Source organism: Mixophyes fleayi, chromosome 10 (genome assembly GCF_038048845.1).
Source record: "Mixophyes fleayi isolate aMixFle1 chromosome 10, aMixFle1.hap1, whole genome shotgun sequence".
NCBI lineage: Eukaryota > Metazoa > Chordata > Amphibia > Anura > Limnodynastidae > Mixophyes > Mixophyes fleayi.
Window position 1 is genome coordinate 69,480,426 of NC_134411.1, and position 16,749 is coordinate 69,497,174.

The 16,749-nt window shown below is 39.9% G+C and overlaps 1 protein-coding gene across 1 annotated transcript in view; it reads right to left on the reverse strand.

Moving 5' to 3' along the window:
- Positions 1–14,720, reverse strand: part of ZNF423 (zinc finger protein 423) — a 200,668-nt gene extending 185,948 nt beyond the window's left edge. Inside the window, exon 1 of the mRNA XM_075188844.1 lies at positions 13,115–14,720. Within this exon, the coding sequence (XP_075044945.1) occupies positions 13,115–13,154 (40 nt within the window). The 5' untranslated portion in view covers positions 13,155–14,720. The remainder of the gene's footprint in view (positions 1–13,114) is intronic.
- Positions 14,721–16,749: the final 2,029 nt, after the last annotated feature.

The following is a 16,749-nucleotide window of genomic DNA, read 5'->3' on the forward strand; positions in this document are numbered from 1 at the left end:
TTGCCATGAAGGGGTGTACTTGGTCTGTGACAATGTTTAGGTAGGTGGTACATGTCAAAATAACATCCACATGAATGCCAGGACCCAAGGTTTCCCAGCAGAACATTGCCCAGAGCATCACACTGCCTCTGCCAGATTGCCGTCTTCCCATTGTGCATCCTGTAAATCATATTTTACCAATAATGCATTTCCAGAGTGGTGAAAGGGTGAAAATTCTTTATAAACACACAGGATTTAGGAGACTATCTATGCATTTTCTAATGTTCGTCTCTGCAATAGAGACAGGTGGTTTAACGCCGACACGTGAATTCAGTAACCCATAAAATAGACCATCAGAGTCACCTGACAGACCTTTTATGGCAAGGAAAAGGCTTTATTCTAATTCTGCTCTGAACAGTTGTGCTAATAACCTGGAGCGAGGTCCTCGCAAGCTGTTTGCATGCTGGGTCCAGGACCATTACTGAGATGATCTGAATTTATGTAGCAATTGCATCAGAGCCTCACGCAGGTTAAGTGACCTGGTGGCTGCCAGATATTGCACAAAACAAGGTGGTCTTACTAAAACGGAGATTACATAGTTGAGGGTCAAAATGCCATATACAAAAAGAGTACTAGACTCAAATTAATGTCAGTGCATAAGCGAGGATAGGTATTTTCCCAATGGTAACTTCTACAAAAATATAACAATTATGTGTGAGTAGAAAAACATTAACAGGATTAAAAAAAATTACCTTTGTCCTTTTTGTATACACTACATTTAGGTATTTTAAAAAAGAAAAGCAAAAAAAAAAAAAAAGAAAAAACATTTTTCTTACATATGCAAATGCTGACTTCATATAAATTCCAGTTGTTTAGCAGTTATAGCAAAGCAGTCAGTATTCATATGTCATAGTTACCTTTGCAGGATACAGTGTAAATAAGCATACATGTCATTTTTGTATTCAGTCTAGTTTGCAAAGAAAAGGTGGAAGACCAATGAAATAGTAAATAAAACATTTCTGAAAAGAAGTGACAGGATAGGAGTTGGATTACTGTCTGTAAATCTATCGTGACACCATGTAGTTCTCACACACCTTAAGCCAACAAATGTAAATTTAAGGTTGCTGCAAACATTGCTTATAGTCCTAAATTTGGTCAGATTAAAAAAGTCAATCAACTAATAATTCAGATAAGAAGGCTTAATAGTCAATTTAACAGCACAAAACATATTGATCAGTCTTGTAATTTATGTCCCTATGTTCCACACTCTTTTCGCCTTACTTTCTTTTGGTACTGAATGTCAATGTTATTAATGAGATAAAGTCTTTATATAATGGATTTATTTAAGCAGAATCCTACTCAATTTGTCAGGATATTCACTGTCAGATATGGCTCACAAAATACACTAGTTACCTTAACTGTATCATAACCAAGACAAATATATTGCATAGCTTTGCTACAATGGGATATTCTCCATATTGATATTTAAAAACTCAAAGCTGAATGTGCGTAAATGGGCTTCACACAATGTCCTTTTTGTCATGTTCAACAGAATGATGGACACAAAGAAGGTGCTGGGGTAAGGATGGTGGCAGCAATGACATTTCAATCTCCAGAAATTGAGGGCAAGTGACATCAGTCCGTGTCGTATTGGAGCTTACGGTCTAAATTCCCTACTACATACATACTTGGGTCCATTTTGTCAGAAGCCAATTAACCTATGTTTTAGGACTGTGGAAGGAAACCGGAGTACCCAGAGGAAACCCATGAAACACTGGCAGAACATACAAAGTCCACAAAGATAGAGCCCTGGTCAGGATCAAAAACCCATGACCTCCGGCGTTGAGACCTCAATGATAACCACTGCCAACAGGACAAATAGGTTTGACTGCATTCTGAATACGCCAATAAAGTTTTACTGCACAAGGCACCTATGACAAACCATCCATTCCAATTTTAAACGCACTTTTCAGGCATCAGTGAAACACATTAACAGGTGGATAGGGGTGAACAAACAAACACCAAGGGCTAGATTTACTAAGCTGCGGGTTTGACAAAGTGGGGATGTTGCCTATAGCAATCAATCAGATTCTAGCTTTCATTTATTTAGTGCTTTCTACAAAATGACAGCTAGAATCTGATTGGTTGCTATAGGCAACATCCCCACTTTTTCAAACCCGCAGCTTAGTAAATCTAGCCCTAAGTATTTTACTCTCCCATCATTTAATGACAAACCTCCATACTGCATGCTTACTGTTACACTACTGTCAGATTTGTACACAAACTGTCATATCTACTAAATCCACTTGTCTGATGTCCACAGGGGTAAAGTGGTTAATTTATCTATCTTATGGTTATCATTATTATCCCTTATGTACTTTAAATGTAGACTAATAATGACCCAGGAGTACCAGCACAGAACTTGCATGCTTTATGGAGCAGTGGTCAACAGCAACACAAATCACACACATTAGTTTGCTTTATCCAGCCTACAAATGTAGTGCTTTTGTTTTTCTCTCCAGCCTAATTACATTTTGTGAACTGGGCAGATGCTGTCACTTTTTTTTATGGGTTCAAGAAAAAAATTAAATAAAAAAAATATAGAGTATTGCTTTTCAGAGATTTTTTTTTTTATCTGCACCTCAAATTTTTGTATAATGGCATAAATAGTAACTACGGTGTCATGAAAGCATAAACTGTAGATATATTTGAGTGGTTCAGTCTTCGCTCCTCCGGTCTTTTATGTCATGGTTTCTCAAATCTTTTGTCTGAATTTTTATTAGCCTATAAACACTGACAGCACACCTTATAACACAGACAGTACAAACACAACCAGAAGTCATTCGCCCACTAACACCTACACCCACTCATCCCCCACACACATAAAACAAGCACCCAGTTACAATGACGGCACAGAGAGAAAACTTTCACTTGCACGCACACCATTTTAGCGCAAGGGTGAGGGGGGGTTGGGGCTAGACTCGGCTCAGCGACCTGTTAGGTACATTTTAAAATGAAAAACATAAATAAATAAAAATGCAGGTAGGTCAGTGACACTACCTACACACAAAAAATAAGTCACACATCATGCGCACAGCAGTCCTGAATGGAATGCCTACCAAGAAAGGCCATGCCTACAATGCATAACGTGTGCACTCACTGGCCGGGGAGTAGTCTCCCATTGGCCAACGAGCACTCTTAGCTGAGCAACCAGAATTGAACTAACAAGCACTGCGCTCTAAGGAAGAGATATTGGTTGGGAAAAGATGGATTCCCATTGGCCAACGAGAGACGTTCAGTTATGCAGATGCAGCCATAGTATTGGCCCATGCGTAGCTTCCTTAGATCTGTATATACACAGTAGTATAAACAGACATTTTCAGTCTCCAAACCATTCAACTTTTTCACACATTACAAAATAAACTATTTCATTAGAAATTATTTTGTCTTAAGAACATTTGAGCCACTTCAATCAGGTGATCATTAGTCACAAGAGGTTCAGTTATTAGTGATGATGCATATGAATGTGTCATAGCCAAATCAATAAAAAACAGGAATATAAAATTATCGTTACATATAGTTAGGAGATCATGGTACTTGTAAATCAATGCCTTGTAAAGATGCTAGACTTTAGTGCATTAAAGTAAAACTGAAAAGAGTTTTATATGTAGTAGAGGACGGTGTAGTTTACTGTAATACAGTATGATGTTTTCCCTTACATATCAAAAATCTTTCAGGAATACAGTCATGGCCAAAGTTTTGAGAATGACACAAGTATTGTTTTCTTACAAAGTTTGCTGCTTCAGTGTTTTTAGACCTTTTTCTCAGCTGTTGCTATGGTATACTGAAGTAAAATTACAAGCATTTCATAAGTGCCAAAGGCTTTTATTGACAATTACATTAAGTTTATGCAAAGAGTCAATATTTGCAGCTTTGACCCTTCTTATTAAAGACCTCTGCAATCCACCCTGGCATGCTGTCAATCAACTTCTGGGCCACATACTGACTGATGGCCGCCCATTATTGCCTAATCAATGCTTGGAGTTTGTCAGAATTTGTGGGTTTTTCTTTGTCCACCCGCCTCTTGAGGATTGACCACAAGTTCTCAATGGGATTAAGGTCTGGGGAGTTTCCTGGCCATGGACCCAAAATGTTGAGGTTTTAGTAATATTTTTTATTTATGGCTGTGTTCTTAGGCAAAATTGTGAGTGAGCCCACTTCCTTGGCTGAGAAGCAACCCCACACATGAATGGTCTCAGGATGCTTTACTGTTGGTATGAGACAGGACTGATGGTAGTGCTCACCTTTCCTTTCACGGGCAAGCGTTTTTCCAAATGCCCCAAACAATCTGAAAGGGTATTCATCAGAGACAATGACTTAACCCCAGTCCTCAGCAGTCCAATACCTGTACCTTTTGCAGAATATCAATCTGTCCCCGATGTTTTGCCTGGAAAGAAGTTGCTTCTTTGCTGGCCTTCTTGACACCAGGCCATCCTCCAAAAGTCTTCGCCTCACTGTGTGTGCAGATGCACTCACACCTGCCTGCTGCCATTTCTGAGTAAGCTCTGACTGGTGGTGCCCTGATCCCGCAGCTGAATAAACTTTAGAAGACGGTCCAGGCGTTTGCTGGATGTTCTTGGGCGCCCTGAAGCCTTCTTCACAACTAATGAAGTTCTTGATGATCCAATAAATGGTTGATTTAGGTGCAATCTTACTAGCAGCAATACCCTTGCCTGTGAAGCCCTTTGTACAAAGCAATGATGACTGCACATGCTTCCTTGCACATAACCAGGTTTAACAATGATTTCAAGCACCACCCTCCTTCTAAAGCTTTCAGTCTGTTATTCTAACAGAATGAGCATGATAGAGTGATCTCCAGCCTTGTCCTTTGTCAACATTCTCACCTGAGTTAATGAGAGAATCACTGACCTATTGTCAGCTGGTCCTTTTGTAGCAGGGCTGAAATGCATTGGAAATGTTGTTTTTGGGATGAAGTTCATTGTCGTGGCAAAGAGGGACTTTGAAATGAATTGCAATTCATCTGATCACTCTTCATGAAGTATATGCAAATTGTTATCATAAAAACAGACACCAGACTTAGTGAAAAATATTATTTGTAACCTTTTCAAAACTTTTGGCCATGACTCTACATAACAGCAACAGACCTTACTATCAATTCACTGACTAGGTTCCATCAATAAACCATCTTGTTAGCAGCAATGCATAATATAGTAGACTTTTTGCCTATTTCATGTCTAACTAGCAACGAAAAAACCCCGAAAAACCCAGCGCACAGAATCTCTTAACGTTGACATTATTACTTCGTATATAAAGCACAGTACGACCCAATCTGATACAGTTGGTATTGTTATACAGCAAAAGCCAAGATTGAGAAATCATTGAGGCTCATTAGCCAGCATTGTTACGGTTTTAGTGCAGATTTGTACCTTTGAACAAACAATTAGACATTTGGAGATTTTTGTCTCTAATCTTCACTAGACAGAGGTAACAATTGCTGATTGGTTGCTATAGTTTCAGTGTGGGCTTACACCTTTGAGCAAGATTAACAAATAAGCCTCTCTCAAACTAAAATTATTCAAAAATACATGCCTGCTCTGACACTATAACTTGCACAAGACAGATGTAAAGGAATTGCTGATTGGTTGCTAGACAACAAGAATAAGGGCCCGAGTCAACAATCAAAGGCAAAAAAGGAGCAAATGTTTTCCCGGACAAACCATGTTACAATGCAAGTGGTGCAAATTACTTTATTATTTTGCACACAAGTTAAATTCTGGCTGTTTTTTCATGTAGCACACAAATAATTGATAGCTTTATTTTTACAGTGAAATTTAAGTTGATCTAGGGCATACCCTACCCAAACTATAAACTTGTCCCAACATTTTAAATTTACCTCCCCCTCCAATGCAACATGGTTTTGCCCTGGTGCAAAGTTACTCCTTTTTAATGCTTTACTCTCCTTAATGACTCAGGCCCCAAATGTCTAATTGATTGCTATGACGAAATATAATTCTAGAGATTAAATAAATAAATAAATAATAATAATATACAATATGTATACACTAGATAGTCGCAAAAGCACTAATATTTTGCCCAAATCGAGTTTTATGGCAACAGGCCATTTCATAGAGATCTGAAGTTCTGGAGACAGAATAGAGTTTTCCTTTTGTATTTGTAAATTCACAAAATTTATAGTCCATGAATACAGCTGGGACCCTGGTGGAAAATTCATTCTGCTCTGTGGCGTGGTTGACTGGGAACACATAAGGACAGATTCCACCAGTGTAACGTGCTAAGTTTCGCAGCCAATTGTGAAATTATGAAAATATTCCGGAGCATAGTTTCAAAAACTTTATCTCCTCTCTAGCGTATAATATTTCTGCACTTAACAGGGCAAACTATGTCCAAAATTTAAGAGGTCAGCTATAGCCCTATACTGCACAATTGTATTACACCCCAAATTCAAAGCTCCAGGAAGGAATTAGAAAAAAGCAATACATAGTTAGAAATATTCTACTTCAGAATGCATAAAAATCCTTTTGCATGAAGGCTGATGAAAGCAGGTTCTCTTACAAACTGGGGGGAAACAAATTTACCAAGCATGGCTGGCTCTTTAAAATGCAAAATTCCATCAATTAACTTCAGGCAATAAAGACTTAAAAAACACACATTCAGAGATGAAAACAAACACTCCAATTAGCTCATGCTGCCTTCCTCAGCTCTTTACAAGTAATGTGCCTTTGTGGAGTAAAATGATTCTTCTCATCTTCCAATGGTTTAAGTGGTACGTCTAATCTTCAGCATATGTCTGTCTGTATAGGAAGTCCCAGTTTTAAACACTGGTGCTCTCTTTCCTTGTAAGTCTACATAAACTATTGATATACCTTCAGACCTGAGTTTGGCCATATTGTTCAAACACATTTGACCTCTGCTGGTCATTAATAACTTCAAAGCAAGTACAGTTGCAACTCAGCCTGATTTTCTTGCATGCTAAGAGGTTTCAGAATTAAAAATGTACACAAAAACATGCACTATTGATTTAATCATAAACAAATTGCATGTAAGAATTTGCAATGTAGCAAAGTAATGACACATGCAGGAAGTCCTCAACTGTCAGGTCATTATTAATGTATTTTTTATATAACTCCTTTCTAAATAGCTAATGTGCCCTGCTACCATCAATAGAGTATAGATATGGAATGAAATTAAATATAATTTTGCTGCATAATGATGGAATCACGGAGAACATTCTAGAAGAGATACTGTATTTTTCGCCAGTACCAGTTCCTAAGTCAGAGTTGATAAGTCACTCTGTTAGCGCTCAGTACAGACAGGAGCTCTCTTTTGGCCTGTCCTACACAGCAATTACAGGAAAAAATTATATTTGAAGTTGATTCAGTCTGTATAATAAGCACAAATTGTGTCACACTCCGTAATACACAAAACTTGATACAGAGAACAACTAATGCCTTACATGACATCCTATCATACTTCTATCAAGAGGTAATTTGATCTGTGTTATAAACAACAATAGTGTTTTTAGAAAGTCCCTTACTGAAACCTGTGCCCTGAATTCTGAATCCTGGTTTCCCAACTGTTTTACTAGAAAAGATATGAGAAAAAACTAAATTTGTAAGGAAACAAATGATCATAAGGCAAGTTACATTATTGCACATAAATGTAGCCCAATTTATTTTTATTTTAGCAAAACTTGCAAACGTTTACTGGCTCTTAATTGTAGCTCTTTCATGCTGCAATCTTAGACTCAGCTAAGTGTAGAGCTGGTAATATGCTGTCCTGTATGCTTTCATTGGACGCTCTACTTAGCAAGAGACAGCTTAGCTACAGCTATGATCCCCACTCTCTGCGATTCAGGTATAGGAAATAACACTGACTGCTTCTCACAACAAGGTGCATCATGGCCTGACTGAGCCACAGGTTAACCAGAGGAACTCTTAACAGTACGACCACAAGACTGGGGTTTCAACTCAAGGCTCATGGTCAAAATGTCAATCAATCCATTGCCCGTGGCTTCTCACAGACTTTTCAATGTTATGTTTTACTATTATAGGTAGATGTTAGAACTTCCAAGTTAGTGGGTTTCATATTTACAGTCTATTAGCAGGTATCTTATTTATATTCATATAAATTCACATTTGTTCTTACACTATGGGGAGAATTCAATTCAGCACGTCGAGCCCCAACAGGTATTACGGTAAGTAAAACATCACCAATTTTCAAAATCAGTGATGCATCTCTGAGATATTCTGGCAGTAATACATCAAACAAGGCTCCTACAGGATGTCACACTGAATTGAATTTCCCCCATATGTTTGAACAATAACAATTTATTCCACAAAGACATTACACTCATTTACCCCAGTAACACTCCTACACCTGGCTCCATCCCAACTACTCCCCCATGCAGGAACCGGTCACAAAATCCATTGCAAGACACAGGTGTGTGACAGTCCAACAGTCCCTTGTTCTCAAAGAAAAGAAGACGTTATTAGCTACTTATTACTATGGGAGTGCAGCAGACTCCTCAGTCTGTGAAAACAACCCTGTGTCAGGTCTCTGTCTACTAGTACTACTAAATCAATGTTAACTGGATCCAATATAGACAGCTCTATTAGATCCAATAGTCACCAAATCAATTAGTGCTGATAAGGCAAGACTTAAATCAGGATCCCCCCCAATTAAATATAAAAAAAAAAATACATTTACAACCTTATCACTCCTGAAACTAAAAAAAATAAATATAAATAAATATATATATCTATATCTACAGTCAGGAGAACTAGCCAATAACATTTTTACATTAATAAATGACTTGCACATGTGTTGTAAAATTTACAAGTCAGAACCTTGAGTAAATAGCTTGGCAACTTTTTGTCTAGTTTATTCCTACAGAATACATTAAAAAAGAAAAAGAAAAAAAGGATTCCGATATGCTACAAAAAAGAAAGCCTCTCCCACAAAAAAAATATAAAATTCACATCGGTAAATAAAGTTATTGCCATCAAAACACACCAATAATAAAAAAAATAAATATTTGATTTGGTTATGATGTAATGAAATAACTGTATGGAGGTTATTTACAAAAGGCAAAATGGTCACTCTGGCGCGTGACACAGCTTTGAACCCCGCTGGGCGCCTTAATTTGCCCAACTGTGCCTAGTTTTACAGTGGGACAAAATGGTCACACTGGAGGAGAAGAGGTTTGCACAGGCAGAGGGAAGGGGGAAAAAGGCATTCCCACTAAAATATGGAAGAGGAGCACAGATATGGTTATGTGAAACAGTACATAAATGGAGTATTCATTGTGCGGAGTGAGATTATTGTAATGAGATGATGGGGCAGCGAGGTTAGACTTTGACGTGACCTTCACAGTGCTCACCCTAAGATTCTTCTGCCTCTACACATGGCGGTATACTTTCAGTTTGTGGCGAGGAGGAAGTGTTTTACGGTGTGCGTAGAATGCGCTTCAAAGAACTAGCCATGAGTACATTAAAACAGAATTTAATACAATGGTAATTAAAGTAAACTTCTTTTGCCATAAAATTGCAACCTGTGTATTATGTATTAAAAGACAAAAAAAAAAAAAAAATCGCCCCTACAGTGAAATAAGGAGAATAGACGATAGGATGTTTTGACATGCACAGAAACACTCGGTCTGCTGCTTTAAGGTTTTGTTTGATAGCAATAACTCCTCAGTGACTTCTAATATCCTTTTATTTCATAGCAGGAACTGCATTATCCCATGTATATTTAATAGTGTAATATGCCTAGGTATGGGGACAATTTTACCATCTTTTATATCATATAGTGCTTTTTAGATTACTGATCAACATACATTTTAGCAAGTTTTGTTTGAACTATACCGTAACACTTCACTTTAATGACTTTCGAATGAGAGAGGAAAAATAAAATATATCAGAGGTAGCTGTGCTAAATTTGTGAAAATTGATAATCCCCACACTACCACATAACAGGGTACTGACTGGAAAAAAAAAACCTGGCAAAAGCAACGTAGCTCTAAATATTGAAAATTGCCCTGGTCACCTTAGACAGTAAAACAAATCAATCCTCTGTGTCTGCAAGGGTTAAGCCATTTTATTTAAAACTTTAATTATAAAGGAAATGTCATAATCTAGCAAAATTAATAATTTGTAAAAAAAAAAAAAAAAGTACTAACACAAGTCGCAGGAGCTGTGTTTTCCTATATCGTCCTTTTTTTTGGTTTGTTTGTTGTAGAAAACTTGAGTACAGTCTTCAGGCCCAAACCTTAACTGTCTCCACGGAAACTGGAGACAATAACACATGACAAAATAGTGCATGTTATTGCAGTCCCTGAGATAACATAAAACACCTCTACAATGAACGTATAACTAAACTGCGTTCTCTTGCTTTTCCTTGAACAACTGTTTATTTACAAAAATCAGAAGTTTTACACCGCCATTTATATATGAACCTCCATCCCACGTGCCTAAGCTCTCCTCATAATTGTTACATGTGTTGCACCAGATGAACTCCTATAAGTGCATGCTCACATAAAAGAGCCTGAGTGCACTCTACAAGCAGTGGGTTTGACTGAGCTGTCTACAAGTACAGTGCACTGAAATGGAGTAGGCATTGGTGTTATTGATTCAGTTACCAGCATGCCTTCACTTTCCACACATACTGCAGTATAAACGCTGTACTCATCATTCAATCAGACAAAGAAGCCCATCCACAAGTCAACTAATGCATTTTGACACACTAATGAAAATACATACATGTGAGTTAGTTATGTCATTACTATGTGCAGGACTATAGGGATTTTATTAATGGGGTCATCTATAGGGGTGTTGAGAGTGCCATCTATGGATCCCCCATCATTTGGGCATTGCGCCTATTCTCTGTACTCACTTGCGTTGGGGACTGCAGGAGAAATCATACATACTGCCTACTACAGACAACATGGGTTATAGTGGCTCTTGTCCAAAGTCACCTGTCATTTCTGTCAGTGTATCGGACCCTACTATGACATACCTGTTCCCAATACCAGTGGCTGCTGCACTAAACACAATGTAATAAAATCATGAGATCATTAAAAGGGGGCAATTCTCATTTAAAATAAAGTTAAAAATAATTTCAACGCAATATTAAATGCACACTGGCACCAACCACTCCAAAAGGTCAAGGGAATTCTGGGATATCTAGTCTTCTATCTATGCAGGTTTGCTATAACAGATACTCATTTTGTCATATAAGTACTATAAAATGAAAATAATACTTTTTTCATCTGTGCCAGTCACTCATTTTATCTTCTCCTTGATATCTAGCCTGCTCTGTGCCCGTGCCAGTCCATACATGGCCATTTTACCTGTACAGGCCGACCTTTCTGTTGGTTCCAAAATTAGCAAGGCTCCCCTAATTGATAAGCAGGCCATGCTGGTGGTTTGACAGTCACAAGAGAAAGGAACAGAAATAAGCAGTCCTGAGCTAACTCAACATATAATATAGTAAACTAATCTGGGCCCTGAAGACCCTTAGGTCTGGTAGCAGTTGCTAAATCGATTTTAAACACACTTGATGTGCTTCAGAATATCTTATTAATTGCATAAACAAAAAAAAACCTCAATTCACAACAATGTAAACTGCCATACATAAAATAATAAATCCTTAATGTCAACTTTCAGTAAACTAAACAAGCAGTTAAACAAGGAGATATTGAGTGTTACGGACTTAAGGCACCAGTACCATAAGAAATATTTTACCTGCCCAAAATAGAACAGGTAAACAAATTAAATGCAAGTGCCCTGTACTAAAAATAAGAGATTAATATATAATGGCAGTGTCGTTACAGTGCATGACTTCTTGCACTGAAAGCTGAAGCCGTGTTTGTGAATACCATCAGTACGTGGCCACAGTAATCTCACTCACAAGGATTATGCTACCAAGCTCCAGACATCGTAGTGGCGGCAAAACTGATCAGTCTGATCAAAATGGCAGTCTGCCATACTTCCATAGGAATAGCTGTCTTCTGGTCTAGAAAACAAGCTGCAATGTGAATTATACTATAAATCAAATATAGCCGTGGTGTTTGTGTGCAGAGAAAAAAATGACACATTGAGCAAACTAGTGTATTGTAGAGCAGTACAATACAGCTGGCGTTGTTACCCACTATACTTTAGCATGTTCAGCTAAGAAAATAACCATAGCCTGGTCTGAACCATCAGTCTGTAGTATCAAAACCCAATCCTGTATTTTTATTTTAAATATTTAGCAATTAAATGTTAGCAACTTTATTTTGTAAATTACATGTAAATGTATGAGGACAAACAAGAAAAAGAGTTCCCTTTTAGTCAGCAAAAAAAGATCAACACAAGATTTCAACCTTCAGAGATGTAAAGTAGCTGTCTAGCTCTCTGAAGTTTATCACACCAGTGACCCACTGGGTACATCTCAAATTTAGTTTAAATCTTAAAATCATAAAATATACTAAGACCATCTTCTTATACACAGATTAATGTAGCCATTTCGCTTCCATAAAAAAAAAAGAAAACTTTCCAGCAGGGATTACTACTTTCCACAAACTCTAATGGGGTTGTACCATTTTATGAAGGGAGGAACTGTTTATTGTGCAGTGAATGAGATGCAGTCTGTCTCCAACCCACGTGTCTGCCTGGAGCCGCAGCACCAAACTAAATGCGCCTTAGTGGAAGGATACAGGCCAGGGCCACGGTTCGGGTTCCCACAACCTCCTTCCTCAGAGATGTTGCACAAAAACGCAAAAGGAAGCTTATTGGACCCTACGAGCTACCGTCCACCTTTATCGACTTGTACTGTGTATGGAGCACTTTAAAGCCAGCATCTGAAAGCGCAGCATGTACCCATTGATTGTGCTGTACCACTCTGACAAGAAGACACCTGGCCTGGTGCTACTGATGCATTTTAAACAGTTCCCTCTTTACAAATATAATACACAGCATTGTATTGTTGTAGTGCGCCCATTGCCTTGGATTGCACACCACCGCATCACTGACTGCAAGTAACATCTTAATGTAACACTGTGTAGTATGCAATTATAAACCAATGTATAGTTGTGCAATCATCATCAGACCCTTACCTTTCACCGAACGTGGCTTGGCCTGTTTCCTCCTGGACATTTCCACGGCTCCTAAAAAACTCTACTTCACTTAAAAGTCCTAAAAATTAAGCAGCCAACAGATTTATTCTACGCTCCGTCTTGCTGTGCAGTCTCCCTGCTGCCGGAGGATCCCTCTTGCAAACTCTCCCCCCCCTCTCTCTTTCACTTATTGTGTTAAAGTTCCTATTGTGTGGGATTCTGACTCCCTTGGGTGCAGATGGGGGTTGGAGGAGGGAGGAGCACTAAAATGCCCCCCACCCCAAGCCCTGGGGGTAGTCACACAAGTGCTGCAGGAAAATTAGGATAAATTCTATAGCCTGGAGGGGGGAGGAGGGTGCTAATTAAATTAGTCTGTTTACTAGGTAGTGGCTCTGTGTTGTCTGGACAGCCTTGGTGAGAGCCCTATGTAGCCTCTTGTCATAGGATAAGGCTCCAGTCCTGGCATTTAAATGTCTGCACCACTCTAAGCTGGTACCAGCACCATCCGCTGTTGTGCAATGATGTCGATCTGATTGCAGTTGGGATAAATAAATTCTAGATTGTTATCAGTTATACAATCTGTGACCCTGAACTATCCACCTTCTACACCCGGGTATTATGGCACAAAGGACCTTATTCTGATTTCTTCAAGCTGATGCTTCGGGTAATCTCTATAAAGAGGATTACCGGTCACCCCTATGTAATACTTCAGATAATACTATACAGTAACCCTTCTGCACCTCTCCCCGTTTCTACACTGCTATCTACTCTTTATCCCAACCTAGCCAGGAGATCTGGTGTTGGATAATAATCCCTTTTCTGCACTCGTCTGTGCTGCTATTTATCCTGACCAGGCGAAGTAGTATAATTATCTTTATAATAAACGGATCTTTATTTTTTACTCTAATATTAGACGTCCTGTTTGCACCCTTTCCTGGTATACTACTACTTGTCCTGTCTATCCTGCGCTAGGATATTTGCCCCCTCTTTCCTGGGATATTGCTCCTACTTCTCCCAGAACAGGGATATGTTAGAAGTAAAGTAATGTATACACCCTATATCGCAGGGTAAATGTACAGCCTCCTCCTCTGTAGACGGGATTAGTACCCCTACCCCCTCTTCTTGCCCCTGGGTTAATACTATTACCCCTTTATCCTGCTCAGGGTGGTATTTCGCCCGCCTATTCTGTTGCTTGGGGTAGTTCCGCTGCCCTGTGTCGCTCTCTGCCCAGGGTAGTATCCCCTGCCCCCGGTTGGGTGATGTTGAATGTCCCTCCGGTTCGCGGTGTAGCCGGTGTGTCCCGTGCTTCGGCGCCGCTAGCTGCCCCCATGCGCCGCGGTAAATCCGCCGCTGCCGCCCCGGTTCCCTATCTCATTCCGCCCGGCCGGCTGGCTGCTCTTTGTCCCGGCTCTCTCCCCTCCTGCTCTCGCTGCTGCTGCTGGGGCTGCACTGCAGACACACATAATAAAGCCAGGCTGGGCTGGGGATGGAGCGGAGTCCCAGCAGGGGGATGTGAGGAGTGGAGTCCCGGCGGGGGAGCGCTCTGATCCCGCAGGGAGCCCCCGCACAGCCTGGGCTCAATCAGACAGTGAGAGAGACAACAGCACCGAGCCATGGACAGCGCTGGAAATACAGGCAGAGGGAGGAGGGGAGGCGGAGTCCGGAGGAAGAGTGAGAGGAGGGAGACCAGGGAGGAGAGAGGGCAAAGACTGGAGGTAGGAGAATTAGAGGTACGATCGGAAGCAGCAAATCACATTATTGTAGTGGGAGCTGGGCTATGAGAAGGGAATAAAGGAGTTAAAGAACGGTATGTGTGTAGCAGGGAGAGGGGTGTAATAGAGATGTCATGGGAAGGGAACCTAGAAGGGGGTGACAATTGGGAAAAATAGCACAGAAAGTCTGTACAGCCATCAAACTTAGCCAGGGGACAGCGTGGGGTGGGTTAAATCGAAGCAAGATGTGCTGCATGGAAACCAAACAGGTTATATTCACAATGAGTACGTGGAGAAGATAGGGAAACTGCACAAAACGAATGAGAAAGTAGCACAATGGTTAATGGATGTTGAGGTAAGCGGCAGAAAAATACAGGTGGGTGAAAGGAGAAAACATTATACAATGGGGCTTGTAAACATGAAGCAGTGGAGAAATGAAGTCTAACTAATAGATTTAGTAACCCTTTATTTCACAGAAAAAAACAGGAAAAGTCACTAAGTTTAGCTGTCCATACACAAAGCACTTTGGCTAATAGCTGTGTGTCGTCTGCACTAACATGACCCCAAAGAATCTGGGGCCTGATTCATTAAGGAACTTAAATTAAGAAGTTTCTTATTTAAGTCCAGGGCCGTCTCTTCCATAGGGCACGATGGGCAGGTGCCCGGGGGCCCTGCAGCCCAAGGGGCCCGTCAGAGGCAGCTAAAAAAAAAAAAGTTCCTGGAAAAAAAAAGAAGAAAATACTTGCCTTGCTCTCAGCTGGCGATCCGGCTCCCTCCCTGGTCTCCTCCTCCGTGCTGAGCTCGCAGTGCATGTCGGGCGTGACATTATCACGCCCGCCCGACATCCATTGCGGAGCGCAGCACGAAGGAGGAGACCAGGGAGGGAGCCGGATCGCCAACTGAGAGCAAGGTAAGTATTTTCTTCTTTTTTTTTCAGGAACTTTTTTCTCTCGCTGCCTCTGACGGGCCCCCTGGGCTGCAGGGCCCATATATATAATCTTTTGTTATATATATATATATATATATATATATATATATATATATATATATAGGGGCCCCGGTGCACTGCTTTGCCCGGGGGCCCCAAATGTTGTTAAGAGGGCCCTGTTTAAGTCTCCTGGACAAAACCATGTTACAATGCAAGGGGTGCAAATTAGCTTTCTGTTTTGCACATAAGTTAAATACTGACTGTTTTTTCATGTAGCACACAAATATCAACTTTAAATTTCAATGTACAAATAAGCTATCAAGTATTTGTGTGCTACATGAAAAAACAGTCAGTGTTTAACTTATGTGCAAAACAGAATACTAATTTGCACCCCTTGTATTGTACATGGTTTTGTCCAGGAGACTGAAATAAGACGTTTCTTAAGTTAAGATCCTTAATGAATCAGGCCCCTGGTCTTTTGGCCCAAGTGCCCAATGGCTAGATCTAAAGAATTTGGCCAGATTGGACACAGATCCAATAACTGCTCAGGCTGAGCAACTGGATCGGCTTATTTATGGGAAGCATAAGCCTTTTGTTTCCAGGAGCCTATGGCAAAATTGCACTTGAAGAAGGCGCCACCATTTTTCGCATCTTCTTGCTTGATAAATAGGCTTTCCCATGCAAATCAAGTCTATTTAATGAGGATAGCGGAGATACATGTACCACCACTGTACTCTTATCGGTATCTTAGGATATCAACAGCTGGGAGTTACCAACAGAATAAATGCTTTATTATTAAATGAAAACATTTTTATTTATTTATTTTAAAAATTAAGTTGTTTATTTCTTTAACTCTATTATTATTTGTGCGAATCTAGAACTAGAAGCTTCCAGTTGCAGGGAATATACCCAAACCAGCTCACCCATTGTCAGAAGCTCCTGGGACTCCTCTTACCGCTGCAGCCAGTATCGCCGGGGAGCTGAGGATTGTTCAC